This window comes from Scyliorhinus canicula, chromosome 10 (assembly GCF_902713615.1).
Source record: "Scyliorhinus canicula chromosome 10, sScyCan1.1, whole genome shotgun sequence".
Taxonomy (NCBI): domain Eukaryota; kingdom Metazoa; phylum Chordata; class Chondrichthyes; order Carcharhiniformes; family Scyliorhinidae; genus Scyliorhinus; species Scyliorhinus canicula.
The window spans coordinates 188,324,196-188,336,275 of NC_052155.1; the positions used below are offsets into that span (position 1 = coordinate 188,324,196).

Sequence of the window (12,080 nt, forward strand, 5' to 3'; positions counted from 1 at the left end):
TCTCTCTCTCTGTCTCTATTTCTGTCTCTCTCTCTGTTCATTTCTCTGTCTCTGTCTCTACCCCTCTGGCCAGCGGAGCTGGTGCACTGTGGAAACTCCCCTCTCCCCCCTCAATCTCCTCACCTTCCTCACCCCCTCTCCCCCTCTCCCCCTCACCCTCCACACCCCCTCTCCCCCTCACCCTCCTCACCCCCTCACCCCCTCAATCTCCTCACTCGCCTCACCCCCTCACTTCCCACACACCCCTCACCCCCTCAATCTCCTCACCCCCTCACCCCTCTCCCCCTCACCCCCTCCCCTCCTCACCCCCTCACCCCCTCTCCCCTCAATCTCCTCACCCCCTCACCCTTCTCACCCCCTCTCCCCCTCACCCTCCTCACCCCCTCACCCTCCTCACCCCCTCTCCGCCCTCACCCCCTCAATCTCCTCACCCTCCTCCCCCCTCTCCCCCCTCACCACCTCTCCCCCTCAATCTCCTCACCCCCTCACCCCCTCTCCCCCCTCACCCTCCTCACCCCCCTCACTCCCCTCAGTTATTGCTGCCATTCTGATTTGGACCCTCCCTGGAGCGCAGAGGGAGCGAGCCCGCGGTGCACAGTCCGATCCCACTGCACAGATGCATTTTCGACTTTTCCCAGTGGCGCTGGTGTTGCTGAACTGTATGGAGAGTGTTCAGAGCGGCAACCCCCGGGGCAGGAGGAACAGGAGAGGTTAGTACCGGTACCGGGAGCGGGGGGGGGGGGGGGGGGGCACCCAGTCTAAAGCCAGCCTGACTGGACCAACACCCCAAACCTGGGCAACTTTCCTTAACAAAGGTCGGCGATTATAAATCAAAAAGGGTATTTTTCCCGAACGAATCCGGGTAGATGGTGTGTGTGAGGGTTTGTGTGTGTGGGTTTGTGTGTGAGAGGGTTTGCGTGTGTTTGTGTTTGTGTGTGTTTGTGTGTGTGAGGGTTTGTGTGTGTGGGTTTGTGTGTGAGAGGGTTTGTGTGTGAGAGGGTTTTCGTGTGTGAGGGCTTGTGTGTGTTTGTGTGTGAGGGTTTGTGTATGAGAGGGTTTGTGTGTGTGAGGGTTTGCGTGTGTGTGTGTGAGGGTTTGTGTGTGTTTGTGTGTGAGGGCTTGTGTGTGAGAGGGTTTGTGTGGGTTTGTGTGTGAGGGTTTGTATGCATTTGTGTGTGAGGGTTTGTGTGTGTGAGGGTTTGTGTGTGTTTGTATGTGAGGGTTTGTGTGTGTTTGTGTGTGTGAGGGTTTGTGTGTGTGAGGGTTTGTGTGTGAGGGTTTGTGCATGTGAGGGTTTGTGTGTGTTTGTGTGTGAGGGTTTGTGTGTGTTTGTGTGTGTGAGGGTTTGTGTGTGAGAGGGTTTGTGTGTGTGAGGGTTTGCGTGTGTGAGGGTTTGTGTGTGTTTGTGTGTGAGGGTTTCTGTGTGTTTGTGTGTGAGGGTTTGTATGTGTTTGTGTGTGTGAGGATTTGTGTGTGAGGGTTTGTGTGTGTGAGGGTTTGTGTGTGTGAGGGTTTGCGTGTGTGTGTGTGTGAGGGTGTGTGTGTGTTTGTGTGTGTGAGGGTTTGTATGTGTGTGTGTGAGGGTTTGTGTGTGAGGGTTTGTGTATGTGTGTGAGGGTTTGTGTGTGAGGGTTTGTGTGTGTGAGGGTTTGTGTGTGTGAGGGTTTGTCTGTGAGGGTTTGTGTGTGTCTGTGTGAGACTCTTACTGTGTGTGTGTCTTTGAGACTGCGTGTGTGTCTGTGTGAGACTCATTCTGTGTATGTGAGAGAGTCTGACTGTGTGTGTGAGACACAGACTGTGTGTATGTGTGTCTGTGAGAATATGTGTGTGAGAGAGAGACTCTGACTTTGTGTGTGAGTGTGTGCGTGTGAGATTCTGACTGTGTGTGTGACTCTGAGTGTGTGTGTGACTCTGACTTTGCGTGTGCGTGTGTATGTGAGATTCTGACTGTGTGTGTGTGTCTTTGAGACTCTGATTGTGCGTGTGTGCGTATGTGAGACTGTGTGTGTGTCTGTGTGAGACTCTGACTGTATGTATGTGAGACTCTGACTATCTGTGTGTGTGAGTCAGTCTGTGTGTGAGACAGTGTGTGAGAGTCTGACTGTGTGTGTGAGACACTGACTGTGTGTGTATGTGTGTCTGTGAGACTCTGACTGTGTGTGTCTGTGTGAATCTCTGACTGTGTGTGTATGTGAGACTCTGTGTCTGTGTATATGTTCGAGACTGTGTGTGTGTCTGTGAGACTCTGACTGTGTGTGCACGTGTGAGACTCTGACTGTGCCTGTGTCTGTGAGACTCTGACTATGTGTGTGTGAGAGAGTCTGACAGTGTGTGAGTCTGACTGTGTGTGAGAGAGACACTGATTGTGTGTGTGTGTCTGTGTGAACCTATGTGTGTGTGTGTATGTGAGACTCTGACTGTGTATGTGAGACTCTGACTGTGTGTCTGTTATGAATGTGAGACTCAGACTGTGTGTGTGTATATGAGACTCTGACTGTGTGTGTGTGTGTGAGACTCTGACTGTGTGTGTGTATGTGAGACTCTGACTGTGTGTGTGTGTGAAACTCTGACTGTGTGTGTATGTGTGACTCTGACTGTGTGTGTATGTGAGACCCTGACTGTGTGTGTGTATGTGAGACTCTGACTGTGTGTGTGTGTTAATGTGAGACTCTGACTGTGTGTGTGTGTGTGTGAGACTCTGACTGTGTGTGTGTGTGTATGTATGACTCTGACTGTGTGTATGTGTGTGTGTGAAACTCTGACTGTGTGTGTATGTGTGACTCTGACTGTGTGTGTATGTGAGACCCTGACTGTGTGTGTGTGTGTGTGTGTGAAACTCTGACTGTGTGTGTATGTGTGACTCTGACTGTGTGTGTATGTGAGACCCTGACTGTGTGTGTGTGTGTATGTGAGACTCTGACTGTGTGTGTGTGTATGTGAGACTCTGACTGTGTGTGTGTGTGTATGTATGACTCTGACTGTGTGTATGTGTGTGTGTGTGTGTATGTGAGACTCTGTGTATGTGTGAGACTGTGTGTGTGGGAGAGTCTGACCGTGTGTGTGTGTGTATGTGTTACTCTGACTGTGTGTGTCTCTGTGAGACTCTGGCTGTGCATGTGTGTATGTGAGCCTCTGTGTGTGTGTGTATGTGAGAGGCTGACTGTGTGTGTGTGTATGTGAGCCTCTGACTGTGTGTGTGTGTCTGTGTGAGCCTCTGACTGTGTGTGTGTGTCTGTGTGAGCCTCTGACTATGTGTGTGTGAGACTCTGTGCATATGTGAGACTCTGTGTGTGTCTGTGCGGGACTCTGACTGTGAGACTCTGACTGTCTGTGTGTGTGAGAATCTGACTGTGTGTGTGAGAGACACTGACTGTGTGTGTATGTGTGTCTGTGAGACTCTGACTGTGTGTGTGTGAGACACTGACTGTGTGTGTATGTGTGTCTGTGAGACTCTGACTGTGTGTGTGAGAGACACTGACTGTGTGTGTATGTGTGTCTGTGAGACTCTGACTGTGTGTGTGTCTGTGAATTTCTGACTGTGTGTATGTGAGACTCTTACTCTGTGTGTGTGAGAGAGAGAGTCTGACTGTGTGTGTGTATGTGAGACTGTGTGTGTGTGTGTATGTGAGAGAGACTCTGACTGTGTGTGTATGTGAGACTCTGTATGTGTGAGACTGTGTGTGTGTGAGGAAGTCTGACTGTGTGTGAGAGCCTGACTGTGTGTGTGTCTGTTTGAGACTCTGACTGTGTGTGTGTGCCTGTGTGAGACTCGGACTGTGTGTGTGTGTGTGTGAGACTCTGACTGTGTGTGTGAGACTCGGACTGTGTGTGTGTGTCTGTTTGAGACTCTGTGTGTGTGTCTGTGAGACTCTGACTGTGTGTGTGTGTGTGTGAGACTCTGACTGTGTGTGAGGCTCTGACTGTGTGTGTGTGTGTGTGAGACTCTGACTGTGTGTGTGAGGCTCTGACTGTGTGTGTGTGAGACTCTGACTGTGTGTCTGTGAGACTCTCACCGTGTGTGTGTGTATGTGAGACTCTGACTGTGTGTGTCTGTGAGACTCTGACTGTGTGTGTGTGTATGTGAGACTCTGACTGTGTGTGTCTGTGAGACTCTGACTGTGTGTGTGTGTATGTGAGACTCTGTGTGTCTGTGTGTGTATGTGAGAGTGTGACTGTGTGTATGTGTGTATGTGAGTCTCTGACTGTGTGTGTGCCTGTCTGAGACTCTGACTGTGTCTGTGTGTCTGTGAGACTCTGATTGTGTGTCTGTGAGACTTTCACTGTGTGTGTGTGTGTGTGAGACTCTGACTGTGTCTGTGTGTCTGTGAGACTCTGATTGTGTGTGTGAGACTCTGACTGTGTGTCTGTGAGACTTTCACTGTGTGTGTGTGTGTGTGTGAGACTCTGACTGTGTGTGCGTGAGACTCTGACTGTGTGTGTGTGACTGTGAGACTGTGACTGTATGTATGTGTCTGTGAGATTCTGACTTTGATTCACAGAATCCTAGAATTCTTGCAGCACAGAAGGAGGCCGTTCGGCCCATTGAGTATGTACCAGCCCCCTGAAAGAGCACCCTACCCTTGCCCACTCCCCCGCCCTATCGCCATGACCCAACCTAATGTTTGCACACTAAGGGGCAATTTAGTGTGGGCAATCCACCCAACCTGCACCTCTTTTGCCTGTGGGAGCAAACCACAGTCATGGGACGTGTGGGTGGGCTGGGCTGGGGCAGTGAGGGTGGAAGGCGGTGGTTTTGGACGGTGATTTGGGAGGGTCGGGTCAATGGTATTGGGGAAGTTCAGATGAGCACGTGATCATCAGAAACAGAAACCAAGGAAAAGAGCGAATATGCCGGGTCGGGATTATCATTTTCAGAATCTGTCAATGATTCCGAGAGTTCCGAGGACTGTCTGACCCGAGCTGCAGAGGGTTGGGGCCGGAAACACAGCAGTGCGGGGGGGGAGGGTGTGCGGGGGCGAAGGCACAGCGGGAGTAGGGGTGTGGGGGGGCACAGTGGGGAGTGGGGGTACAGGGTGGGGGACACAGTGGGGAGTGGGGGTACGGGGTGTGGACACAGTGGGGAGTGGGGGTACGGGGCGGCACAGTGGGGAGTGGGGTTACCGTGTACGGGGTGGGGGGCACAGCAGGGAGTGGGGTTACGGGGTGGGGGCACAGCGGGGAGTGGGGTTACGGGATACAGGGTGGGGGGCACAGCGGGGCGTGGGGTTACGGGGAACGGGGTGGGGGGCACAGCGGGGAGTGGGGTTACGGGGTGGGGGCACAGCAGGGAGCGGGGTTATGGGGTACGGGGTGGGGGGCACAGCGGGGAGTGGGGTTACGGGGTACGGGGTGGGGGGCACAGCGGGGAGTGGGGTTATGGGGTACGGGGTGGGGGGCACAGCGGGGAGTGGGGTTACGGAGTACGGGGTGGGGGGCACAAAGGGGCATGGGGTTACGGGGTTACGGGGTGGGGGGCACAGCGGGGAGCGCGGTTATGGGGTACGGGGTGGGGGCACAGCGGGGAGTGGGGTTATGGGGTATGGGGTGGGGGGCACAGCGGGGAGTGGGGTTATGGGGTACGGGGCACAGCGGGGAGTGGGGTTACGGGGTGGGGGGCACAGCGGGGAGCGGGGTTATGGGGTACGGGGCACAGCGGGGAGTGGGGTTACGTGGTATGGGGTGGGGGGCACAGCGGGGAGTGGGGTTACGGGGTACGGGGTGGGGGGGCACAGCGGGGAGTGGGGGTATGGGGGGGCACAGTGGGGAGTGGGGTTACCGTGTATGGGGTGGGGGGCACAGTGGGGAGTGGGGTTATGGGGTGGGGGCACAGCGGTGAGTGGGGTTACAGGGTACGGGGTGGGGGGCACAGCGGGGAGTGGGGTTACGGGGTACGGGGTGGGGGTATAGCGGGGCGTGGGGTTATGGGGTATGGGGTGGGGGGCACAGTGGGGAGTGGGGTTACGGGGTGGGGCACAGTGGGGAGCGGGGTTATGGGGTACGGGGTGGGGGGCACAGCGGGGAGTGGGGTTACGGGGTACGGGATGGGGGCACAGCGGGGAGTGGGGTTACGGGGTGGGGGCACAGCGGGCAGCGGGGTTATGGGGTACGGGGCACAGTGGGGAGTGGGGTTACGGGGTACGGGGTGGGGGGCACAGCGGGGAGTGGGGTTACGGGGTACGGGGCACAGCAGGGAGTGGGGTTACGGGGTATGGGGTGGGGGGCACAGCGGGGAGTGGGGTTATGGGGTACGGGGTGGGGGGCACAGCGGGGAGTGGGGTTATGGGGTACGGGGTGTGGGCACAGCGGGGAGTGGGGTTACGGGGTACGGGGTGGGGGGCACAGCGGGGAGTGGGGTTATGGGGTACGGGGTGGGGGGCACAGCGGGGAGTGGGGTTACAGGGTATGGGGTGGGGGGCACAGCGGACACAATCTCATTCAGATTGTCATAAAAAACTGATTAATTAAGAAATCTGTTGTCCTCATCTGGTCTGATATAAATCTGAACCAGACCTACACTCAATGTTCACAACCCTTAACTGGCTTATTCAGCCCAACGTTAGAATTAAATTGCCCGATGGTCTAAGGCAGATCTCCAGCATCTGAGAGTTGGGCAACATTTCTTTACAAAGTGTCTTCATCTGTACATTAGTCTGAAGGTAGCTGTGCACCCAGAGGGCTCTCCTACCCACAGCTCCTGCTGCCAGGCTTGGGGTCTGGAACCTGGGGTCACCTGTCGCTGTTACTGCTGTAACCACTTGTTAAATGCCTGAAGGTGCTTCACTGGAGCACCTGTCCAAGATATTTAACACTGAATGGATTATTGGGACAGGTGACCAATAGGTGATTGAAAAGGTTCATGTTTAAGGTGAAGATACAGAAGTTTCGAGAACATTCTGCGGCTTAGGGCTGGCAGGGGTGATAAGGTGAGGAGGGGTGAGATAAGGAAGGGGTTTAAAAACCAGGATAAGAATGGTTCAATTTGAAGCATTATCTGGTTGGGAGCTGGTGTAGGTCAGTGAACACGGACGTGACAGTTCAGTGGGATTTGCAGCAAGATAGGGGTACCAGCCTTAGAGATTTGGAAGTTTGTGGTGGAAGGCAGCCCAGGACTACGTTAGGATGTTCAAGCCCAGAGGTAACAAAGGAATGAGTGAGAGTTTGAACAGCAGATGTATTGAGGAAGGGGTGAAGTCAGGAAGTGTCACCAAGGTGGAAGTAGGCAGACTCAGCGATGCTGCGGCCATGTGGTCAGAAGCTGCTATAATCGTCTCCGATCTTCTTGTTTCTCAGATGCTGAGAATGTAGCAGATTGAATACAACGTGAAATGATCCATTTGGGAAGAGCTGTTTTCCTGCAGCTCCTTCATTTCCATAGCTCCTGTCACATCTTCCGGATGTCCCAAAGGGCAGTGTTTGATCATGTTTCACAGCCAATGAAATCACTTTGAAGTGTGGTCACTGTTGTAATGGGGGAAAGGCGGCAGTCAATTTAGCCACAGCAAGATCCCACACACAGCAATCTGATAATGACCCAGATAGTCTGTGATGTTGGAGGGTTAAATATTGACCAGGACGTGGGGGTAACTCACATGCTCTTTTTAACACAGTGCTGCGGAACCTCTCCTGTCCTCCTGGGGTGGGGACTTAGATTAAAGATTCATCTGGAGAGTTCCAATGACACTTTGGCAGGAAGAATAGAAACATCAGAGTTGATAAAGATGGGGAGGGACAATGGGAATATCGGCATTCAGAAGGAGGTGGGTGTCTGTGTACACGAATCACCGGAAAGTTAACAAGTGATCCAGAAAACAAATTGTGCGGGATTCTCCAGCCGGCCAATGGGGTTTCCCATTGCGGGCATTCCCACACCGTGGGGAAATTCCCCAGCAATGGATGCGCTGCCGGCGCCATGGGAAATGCTGCCAGCTGAGGATTCAGCCAGATGTATATTTCTCTTTATTGCGAAGGGGTTTAGAGAGAGGACGTCTCTTTCTGGAGGTGTACTTTGAGACAGCACCTGGAGATTTGGACCGTCTGAGAGGGAGCAACACAGGGTCACCACACTGTTCCCTGCGATGGCAGGATTGCCTTGAGAGGTTGAGTAGAATTAACTTGTGTTCCCTGGAGTTTGGAAGAGAGGAGATCTGATTGAAACAAATTAGAATGTTTGACGGGGTAGATTCTGGCAGGTCCTTCCCTCTTGACTGCAGTGATTGGAACGAGGGGCAATTTCAGAATAAGGGGGGTCAACCATTTAAATAAGTGTCAGGACTGAGATTTCTTCATTGGAAGAATTTGTGAAGCTGGAATGGAGAGTTCTGGATGGGCAGTCTTTGAGCATGTTCAAGTTTGGAAAGATTTGGCAAGGGGCTGAGAGATTGGATCTGAGAGAGTCAGTCTGGTGTGAGCTGGATCCTCCAGTCTAGAATAATGGTTGGTGAAACGGATTATGTATGCGAAGGAGGGGCTGTGCTATGTCCTGTGGGGGACGGGGGTGGGGGGATTGAGTGTTGTGCCCTCTGGGGGTGGGGGGGGGGGGGGGGTTGAGTGCTGTGCCCTCTAGGGGTGGGGGGGGGGGGGGGGGGGTTGAGTGCTCTGCCCTCCAGGGCCCAGGGGGTGGGAGGGGTTTTTGATCGTACACCCAGTGCTCAGCATGTCTGACCATTGCAGCCAATGGAATACAGTCAGAAGAGTAAAGGACAGGAGGCAGGATGAGACGTCCAGATTGTTGGCCTCTGGTTAGATTTCAGCCCAGCCAATGTGATCCAGGGAGTTCCCAGAGCTGGAACTGGTGCAGAGAAGAGTATTCATTGTGAAGCTGATGGTATTGAAAATAGTTTCTACAGCGAAGGAGCAAACAGTGTCAAATTGTAGAGGAAGTTTTGAGCACATTGGGGCCAGATTGTGGTTACAATAATTCCCATTTGGTGTTTGACCAGAGTTGCTCCTTCCCACATTCCTTCTTTCTGGATTTGTATGGTTACGAACTCCAATCTCTCCTGTGGTTGTGTGAGTAGATGGTGTAATGTTAAACTGTGTTTTAATGTCATCCTGAACCAATGGCTTCAAAATGAACAAAGATTTCGAAAATGTTATTTATCAAAACTGTTTGTGCATTTCTTTTTTTTTAATGCCAGCTGGGAAGTAAAACTTTAATTTTACACTCCTCGGGTTAAGCTGGATAATTGCAGCAGAATTCAAGGCACAACTATACGATATACAACTCTGGTATACAACTCTATGGTGCACACCTTTATGATGTTCAACTCTCTGGTGTACAACTCTATGATGTACAACTCTATGGTGTACAACTCTATGGTGTACAACTCTATGGTGTACAACTCTATGGTGTACAATTCTATGGTGTACAACTCTATGGTGTACAACTCTATGGTGTACAATTCTATGATGTACAACTCTATGATGTACAACTCTATGGTGTACAACTCTATGATGTACAACTCTATGATGTACAACACTATGGTGTACAACTCTATGATGTACAACTCTATGATGTACAACACTATGGTGTACAACACTATGATGTACAACTCTATGATGTACAACACTATGGTGTACAACTCTATGATGTACAACTCTATGATGTACAACACTATGGTGTACAACACTATGGTGTACAACTCTACGGTGTACAACTCTATGATGTAGAACTCTATGGTGTACAACTCTATGATGTACAACTCTATGATGTACAACTCTATGATGTACAACACTATGGTGTACAACTCTATGATGTACAACTCTATGATGTACAACACTATGGTGTACAACACTATGATGTACAACTCTATGACGTACAACTCTATGATGTACAACACTATGATGTACAACTCTATGATGTATAACTCTATGATGTACAACACTATGATGTACAACTCTATGATGTACAACTCTACAATGTACATTCTACGGTGTACAACTCTATGCTGTACAACTCTATGATGTACACCTCTATGCTGTACAACTCTATGCTGTACAACTCTATGATGTACAACTCTATGATATACAACTCTATGGTGCCTTCTTCATGTCTGAGGGGAGAAAGTGCAGTGATTTATTGGGAATCTTCTGAGCTGTGTTTTTGCATTGATGAAGCCGTTAATATTGGAAGAGTGAGGGAGACTGTGTGAGATTTTGATTCAAAGACAACTATAGTGTGACTCCCTAAGTGGTGATTTTAAACACACTCAGTGGGGATATTGTGCTGTATTGCTGTTGTGCTGAATGTAATGTGGCTGGACAGATTAAATGAATGAAGTGCAGTGGTTTAACGAGCATTCCGTTCCAGCTTATATACTTCCCATAGTTTGATCCCCAAAAGGGTGAAACTGAAGTTATGCTTCAGTTGTCGATATATCACCTACCCCTTTTGATAAGTGTGTAACACAGACTGAAATTAAATAGCCTGCGGATTTGTCAGCAAACAATTCACTAATGGACTGTGACATTTCCACCTGCTCATCGGATATATTAAACTTAAATCCTGTCGAACATTCTTTACGCCAGATTGATTGCATCTTGTAGGAAATATTTTAAAACCCGAGGTCAAGGTTCTGTACTTTTGAAATAAATGCTACTAATCAGAGTACTTCAGGATATTGTCTCTAGGAGGCAGTGTTTCTTGTACAATAAACGTCCGTGTGACCACTCCATGCTAGTCTGAAACTTTAATGCAATTAGTACACATTTAAAAAAAGATTCAATTGGTAGCACTTCTCAACATGGACTCTGATTTACTTTGGCAATCTGACATCGAAATGTAAAATTGTTTTTTCAAGATTTTAAATTAAGGAGTTTGCGGTGGATCAAATATTGGGTCCTAATTGGTTTGAAACTTGTGTATATTTAACAACATGCAAACTATTTTGAATACCTTTTTTTCCCTCTAGTGGTTGGCTTTATTGCGATCAGTAGGACTCACTCTGGGGTCACAAAGCTGTGGTTTCGAGTCCCACACGAGAGACTTGAGTACATCATTCAGGCTGACACTCCCAGTGCAGCACTGATGAGCTGCTTAGTGTCCAATGGTGAGGCACTGACCTATGGAGTTAGTGTTTGACCAATGCAGCAGGTTTGGTGAGATATGCTCGGCCGTGAGAGTATATAGTCAGACAAATATTCAACCACTTTTCAACTGCCTAAAGATTGTCTTTAACACGGTCAGAATGGTTTCTCATGGGCAAATGAGTGTCTAGACGGCAGCAGTCCCAACAAATTGATGGGACGATTATTGGGACTGGTGTCCGACAGAACCGGCCGTGACAAAGCCCCATCTGTGCAGGACATTTGAAAATGGAATAGTGATTGAAGGCCTTGAGGAACCAGTTCAATAAACAGAAATGAACACTGTTTTTGCATCCATTCCCAGAAGATTACGGGTTAGTGAATGAAGTTTGTGCCAAATCCCTGATTTTAATTAAAATAATTGATGTGGGCATCATTGGCAAGGTTAATTACTTATTGACAACTCTTGGTTGCTTTGAGAAGATGGCGGTGAGTGTTAAATAGAATGAATGGTTGACTAGACCACTTCAGAGAGCAGTTTCGAGTCACTCATGTTTGTGAATGACGGGAGTCAGACAGGCCCAGACTGACCAAGGATATTGGATTTCGTCCCCTAAAGGATATTTGTGAACCACTTGGGGTTTTCTGACAGTCCAATAGCTTCACGGCCACTTTTACTGAGACCAGCTTCCAGATTCAAATTCCCAAAATGCCACAGTGAGCTTTGAACTTACATTTCTTTGAGTTACTGCTCTGTGTGGGAGGAGGGGAGGGGGAGGGATGAAGACAGTCTGTGGCTTGGAGACAGTTGCCAAGAACGGGTTTCTTTCCCGGCTGCTGTTCTTAGGTTCCTTCCCAGTTCTTTCCCAGTACACTTGTAGATTTGGTTCCCAAACTCGATAAGGAGAGACTTTTCCACAACACCTTACCGGACCTTAGGACGTCCCAACGCACTTTACGGTCAATGTGGTACTTTTCGAAATGCAGTCAGTCAGGATGTTAAGAAGGTGTAGGGTTCGGCTTCAGGTGGCGGCTATGAAGGAGTAGGTCGCACA

The 12,080-nt window shown here is 50.2% G+C and overlaps 1 protein-coding gene across 1 annotated transcript in view; it reads left to right on the forward strand.

The window, feature by feature from the left end:
• The first annotated feature begins 500 nt into the window (after positions 1–500).
• The window catches only part of rspo2 (R-spondin 2), a 150,397-nt gene continuing 138,817 nt past the window's right edge, over positions 501–12,080 (forward strand). Inside the window, exon 1 of the mRNA XM_038810364.1 lies at positions 501–710. Within this exon, the coding sequence (XP_038666292.1) occupies positions 617–710 (94 nt within the window). The 5' untranslated portion in view covers positions 501–616. The remainder of the gene's footprint in view (positions 711–12,080) is intronic.